Source organism: Vicugna pacos, chromosome X (genome assembly GCF_048564905.1).
Source record: "Vicugna pacos chromosome X, VicPac4, whole genome shotgun sequence".
Classification (NCBI taxonomy): Eukaryota; Metazoa; Chordata; class Mammalia; order Artiodactyla; family Camelidae; genus Vicugna; species Vicugna pacos.
In genome coordinates this window covers 104,758,157-104,764,391 of record NC_133023.1, presented here as the reverse complement: position 1 = coordinate 104,764,391, position 6,235 = coordinate 104,758,157, and the positions used below count along the sequence as shown (strand labels likewise).

The 6,235-nt window shown below is 59.1% G+C and overlaps 1 protein-coding gene across 5 annotated transcripts; it reads right to left on the bottom strand.

The window, feature by feature from the left end:
* Nucleotides 1-329: 329 nt before the first annotated feature.
* LOC140691741 (melanoma-associated antigen 10-like) lies at nt 330-5,550 on the bottom strand. 5 transcript variants are annotated; one of them, XM_072955620.1, is made up of 3 exons: nt 5,445-5,550; nt 1,836-1,976; nt 330-1,638 (listed from the first exon to the last, which is right to left on the bottom strand). In XM_072955620.1, exon 3 carries the CDS (start codon nt 1,636-1,638, stop codon nt 838-840), a length of 801 nt encoding a protein of 266 aa, XP_072811721.1. In that variant the 5' UTR covers nt 1,836-1,976; nt 5,445-5,550; the 3' UTR covers nt 330-837. The 5 variants fall into 5 exon arrangements, with proteins under 5 accessions (XP_072811721.1, XP_072811720.1, XP_072811722.1 ...); XM_072955619.1 differs by lacking the exon at nt 5,445-5,550 and adding an exon at nt 5,110-5,354; XM_072955621.1 differs by lacking the exon at nt 5,445-5,550 and adding an exon at nt 5,110-5,354 and having other exon boundaries at nt 1,836-1,936.
* Nucleotides 5,551-6,235: the final 685 nt, after the last annotated feature.

Here is a 6,235-nt window from a genome sequence, read left to right as displayed (position 1 = left end):
TCTCTCCCGGACCCCCTCCGCCTCGCCGCTTCTTTCCCTTGTTCTGTGGGACTTCAGGGACATGTCACCATCTTCCTGATGTGACTGGGCTCCTAGCCTGTCCTTCTAGGTGTGGGGTGTGTCTTGCTTTTCCTAGTGTCCCCACTAACACAGAGCCCTCCGGACAGCAGAGGCTCGGTGAATGTGTGCGGATGAAGTGAGATGGTGAGCAGGGATCCTGTTGATTCACACTGATTTTCTCCTACTTTCTTAAATAACCCATGGAAACCCAATTAAACATAGGGATATTACACGTATAAAATGACAAACAAGAAGGGGTAAGAAGCAAGTTAATTATTTTTACTTTTATTGTTCTAAATCTTCCCTCATCTGTATCATTGCTAATTACTCTCACATTTCCCAAACAATTCTAATTGCAATTCCATATTATGTCATCCAGGATGACCAAAAAAAAAAAAGAGAGAGGGAGAGAGAGAGAGAGATTTCAGTCTCCTTTACAGAAGAGGAAAACTGTTGTGTTTGAACTGGATAAGCATACACACGTTGTGATCACTGTCATTCACAAAGTTAGATACTGAAGCTTATTAAATCTTCTATTAATAGGAACAGCACTGAAAAACACCTACAGGAAACAAAGATCAATTTCCATGTCACCGTAAAGGACGGGAGGAGCCCAGAGATGCTGTACGCCGTGCCCCCCGAGCTGGCCCGGGCCCTCACTCCTTCCAAGGCTGACTGCTCGCTCTGCAAACACAGAGTGAAGGATGGGCTCCCTTCCTGCCCGGCAGGAGAAGCTGCTGGACAGGGGCCTGGAAGGAGCGCGGCTGCAAGTCTGGCTCAGGCCCCCTCTTCCTCATTGCTCACGGCCTCCTCAGACAGGGACGGGAAGGAAATGGGACCCTCACTGTTGAGTCTAAACAAATGCTCCAGGACTTGCAGCTTGCTGGTCTCCGCGTGGGCCCGGGGCCCCCACAGGAACTCGTGGCGAGCGGGATCGCTGTTGGCCACCTGCCGGTACTCCAGGTACCCCTCCTGCACCCACGCTTTGGTGATCAGCTCCCTGGGCTCCCCGTAGATGAAGTGCTCCCTCCCAGGATACACCCCCATGACACCGAGTGCTCCCCACACCTCTTCCTCAGGCACCCCCCCTCCCCCCAGGACGATGACACCCAGAAGTATCACCAGGAGGCCGTTCTTGGGCATGCTCTGCTCACCACCCTGCATCCCATCACAGGTGAGGCCCAGGGTGGGGACCAGGATGTACAAGTGCTCCTTGGGGTCCACCTCCTTCACATCCACCCCAAAGACCAGCTGCATGCACTCAGAGGCCTGGCTGAAGACCGCAGGGAAGTGGTCCTGGTATTCTCTGAGGATACTCAGCATTTCTGCCCTGGTGGTCGGCTGCTTCCGGTGATACTTGAGGAGCAGGAAGCTCACCAGGTCAGCCATCATTGAAAGCTCTGCACCTTGGCGCAGGGACTCGGCACCGGCAGAGTAGGAAGAGGAGACTGAGGAGGAGCAGGGGTACCGGGGGGATGCGGCCCCCTCCTGCTCAGCCTCCAGCTGCTGCACATCCACCAGGCCCTGGGCGTCTCTTGGGTCCTGAAGGTCTTCCACAGCCTGGCGGAGCTCACTCATCTGAACCAGGGACATAATGACAGGTGTTGGCAGCTGACAGGAGTCTGGGCAGCGGTGACAGGTGGGGACCCAGTGGCCTTGTGGGAGGACAAGCTTATCGACCTTCCCAGGGTTTCTAGGGCTGAACGAGGTTTACTTTGGTGTCCCATCTTTGTTGTGGGCGTGCGGGTCCCCTCACCCTTCCCTCGGGCCCTCACCTTGACTCCTGGGAGGACCCGGGACTCTTCTCTCTGTCGCCAAGGCGTGGTTCCTTCAGATAGGATCTGACCCGTCCTCTCACACCAAGGTCCTCACCTCCCTGAAAGCCGGGAGAGAAAGGAGAGGAGGCCCCTTCCCTGCTGTGATTCAGGACAAGGATACCTCTGGTCATTGACTTTGGTTTCTGTGCACAGTTCCTTGTTCACAGCTCCCAAAGCCCTTGGGATGTCCTCAGTGTTGAGAGTGATGAATGTGCTGTTTTTGTTTTTCATGTCAATGAGATGTGTTTGCAAAGCACCTAAAATGGGGCTGGTTGCCAGAAGAGCCAATCATGTGATTAAAAGTTTGGATCTTTTGGCCCCTCCCCAGCACCACCAGGGAGGGGAGAAAGGCTGGAGATTTGAGTTCAATTGCCAATGGCCAATGGTTTAACCAATCGTGCTTATGTAATGAAGCCTCCGTCAAACCCCAAGAGGATGGGTTTGGAGAGCTTCTGGGTTGGTGAGCAGGTAGAGAGCTGGGGCAAGTGGCACTGTCTGAGAGAGCGGGGAAGTCGGCCCCGCTCCCGCACACCTTGGCCCTAGCACCTCTTCCATCTGGCTCTTCGTGACTCATGCCCTTTATGTTCAGCTGGTGATCTAGGAAGTAATACGTTTGTCAGAGACCTGTGAGCCACTCTAGCAAATCAACCAAACCTGAGGAGGAGGGCGTGGCAACCTCTGGAGGTCTTTCAGAAGGACACGTCTTTCAGAAGGACAAGTAACAGCCTCGACTTGTCACCAGCGGTGGAAACCCAAGGAGGAGGGAGTTGGAATCCCCAACCTACAGCTGGCCATTTAGCAGCACAGGGAAGAACCTTGCCTTGCGGTGGGCTTCTGAAGTGGTGGGGGGAGGGCAGTCTTGGAGGACTGAGCCTGAACCAGAGGGTCTGATGCCATCTCTGGCTAGACGGTGTCAGAACGCAGTTGAATTCTTGAACACTCTGCTGCTGTCTGAGAACTGTTGTTGGTCCGGGGAACCTCTCCCCTACGTGGAAACTGGTCCCAGGATCCATTTACACAACATCCACCCCCAGCCCCCCGAAAAAACCAGAAGCACTGGCAGCGGGGATCGGCCCCTCTGCCCTGGGCGGAGGTGCCCTCAGTGCCTGGAGGCCATGCATCTCACTCCCGCCAGGGCCTGCTCTTCCCCCCTGCCCCCACCTGGGATGACGAGTTGACATCTGCCCGTCAGACCCAGACCTCAACTCCCTGAAGACTCCCACCTTCCCACCCAGGATGGAAGTGAGCACGGCACTTAGGGCCACCACTGACTGTTCCTTCCAGGGCTGGGAACACGGGTCAGCTGGACCCGGTGGGGTCCTTCCTCTCCTGAGATGGCGGGGTACATTTGGTCCTCACGGAGAGTCCTTGCCTTGACACGTGGGATATCCTAGGACCGCTCCCTCTGCTGGCCTGATGCTTCCCCTCAGACCAAGGTCCTCACACCCTGAGATACCCCACCCCCAACCACGTGACGGAAGTGATGGCAGGCCCCATCCGGCCAGACCTGACTGGGGACTCCTAGGGCTGAAACAGCTCAAGCCGGACACTGTAAGTTCCCATCTCTTTTGGGGTGAGGGTCTCCTCATGCCCTGCATCCACCCAAAGGGTCCTTTTCCTGAGCCCTGGCACATCCTGTGAGTCCTTCTGCTGCTGACCGGTTGTGGCTCCTTCTGCCAACCTCAGAACTAGGTCTGAATTCCCTGAGAGCCTGGGGCAGAGGTGAGGGGGCAGCACCATTGGCCACTCCTGCCCAGGGACTTCAGGGATGACAGGGGGCAGGGCCGGATTCTGTGGGCTCGCTCTCTACTCTCAGTATCAAGACATTCACATTTACGCCCAGCAAGTCCTGGAACCCTCCCCTCCGCTAACATGAGGTTGTCCCCTGCAGGCCGACACCACCATCGCACTGAGTTTGAGGATAAAGTGGGGAGGTGATGCCTCCTGACTTACACCCGGGCCTCCCAGGAAGGACCAGAGGAGCAAGTTTCTGTTGAGGCCCCCTCTACCTGGGGAGGGGGTCTGCCCAGTCCTACTGGGGGTTCCGGGGAGACCACCCTCTGCACATCTGAGCCACACTCCTCAGACCAGGGACTTCACCTCCCAAGGACCTCTGAGTAAGAGGTCAGAAAACATCTCACCTGGTCACCCTGCTCTGGGGCCTCCAAGACCCAGCACAAGGGCAAAGGCTCCCTCACGGTCCTCACATTGCCCCCTGGTAATTTAGGATTCTGTCCTCTGCCCATCTGACGCCCCGCCCCTCATACCAGGAGCCCTGTCCCTCTGAGACCGGGATGTCAGGAAATGCTGCCTTTGGTCATCCTGCCCTATAGCCCCCCATGGCCGACTCTGTTCCGGGGTGCAGGGTCTCTTGGTCCTCCCTCAGGGTCCTCACCTTGACTACCAGGGGGACCGGGGATACCCTGCTCTGCATACCTGAGGTCCCCCCTCCTTATATTAAGGCCCCAGTCTCTCTGAGACCCGGATGGGGAAGTCGAGACACCAAAGAGCAACGTGTGCTCATCTCGCCCTGGGGCCTCCCAGGGATAAAAGCAGGGGCAGGATCGGTTCGGCGGGTCCCCACTGATCTGGGGTCTCTGGTTCCCTCAGTCCTCCCTCAGGATCCTCACCGTGACGCCAGGCAGGAACGGGGATTCCCACCTCAGCCCATCTGAGGCCCCGCCCCTCAAACCTGGGCCCCATTCCCTCTGAGACGCGGATGTCAGGAAATGTGCCTGTGGTCATGCCACCCTATGATCTCCCAGGAACGACTCTGTACTGGGGTCCAGGGTCCCGCAGTCCTCCCTCACAGTCCTTGCTCACTGTCCTGACAGGCCCTCCGCCCTGCGTTTCCCAAGCTGAGGCTTCGCTCCCCACAGCAGCGCCCCAGTCCCTCCGAGGCCCGGATGCGGAAGTCCCGGCACGCTGCCGTGGGCTCGTCCGGCCTGAGGCCTCCGAGGGCTGACTGCCGGGGTAGATATCTTGGGGTCCCCTCAATTCTGGAGTCCAGGGTGTCCCCAGTCCTTCCTCAGGGTCCTCACCTCGGCGCCCGGCAGGAACTGGGATTCTCTCCTCAGCCCACCCGAGGCCCCGCCCCTCAAACCAGGTCCGCAGTCCCTCTGAGACCCGGATGTCAGGAAATGCTGCCTGAGGTGATCCGGCCCCATGACCTCCCGGGACCGACTCTGTGCTGGGGTCTCTGGTCCCCTCAGGCCTCCCTCAGGGTCCTCACCTTGACGCCCGGCAGGAACTGGGATTCTCCACTCTGCCCCCTTGAGCTCCCCCTCCTTGTACTACATCCCGACTCCGTCTGAGACCCGGATGCGGAAGTCAGGGCACGCTGCCATGTGCTCATCAGCACAGGGCCTACCAGGGCTGACTGCAGGGGTAGATAGCTTGGGGTCCCCTCTATTCTGGAGTCCAGAGTCTCCTAGATCCTCCCTCAAGGTCCTCAGATTCACTCAGGCGGCATGGAGCCTCCCTTCAGCCCACCCGAGGCCCCGCCCCTCAAACCAGGTCCGCAGTCCCTCTGAGACCCGGATGTCAGGAAATGCCGCCGGTGCTCACCCTGCCCTGTGGCCTCCAAGGTGCAACACTGTCCCGGGGTGCAGGATCCCTCCGTTCTCCCTCGGGGTCCTCACCTTGACTCAGGCGGCATGTGATCTCCCCTCTGGCCACCCGAGGCCCCGCCCCTCATCCCAGGACCCCCGTCCTTCCGAGACCCGGATGTCAGGAAGTCAGGACCCCACGAGTGCTCATCCCACCCAGGCCCTCCCAGGGCTGACAGCAGGGGCGGGGATCTGTGGGGCCCCTTCTGTCCTCCCTCAGCGTCCTCAGCTTGAGCCCCATCAGGTCCTGGGACGCCCCCTTGTTGACCCGAGCCCACACCCTCACACCAAGGCCCTCACTGCCCTGAGACCCCCCAGGGGAGTCTCTGGACTCACATGAGGCCACCAGGCCCAGGGCTTCCCAGGACTGTGGACGCCAGGGGCTGAGATGGATTCCATGGGTTCCCTCAGCCCTCCCTCTGCTCCTCACCTGGACTCCTGGCTGGGCCTGGACACCTCCCTCTGCCCACCTGAGCTTGGTCCCCTTGGACTCAGACCCTCCAGAGCCAGGACACCAGAGAGGGAAGCAGGGATGAGGGGGTGGGGATCTGATCCTTGCAACCCTGCCTGGGGTCTCCCAGGGGTGACCGCAGAACCGACCTGGATGCCTGCAAACCGAGTCCCCACACACGGTTCTACCTTGACTCCTGGCAGCGCTGGGCTCCTTCACTAGCAAACCTGAAGCCGGCCTCCCTCACCCAGGCCCTCACCTCACTCACCTCCCAAGGTTGGGGCATCAGTGCCCATCAC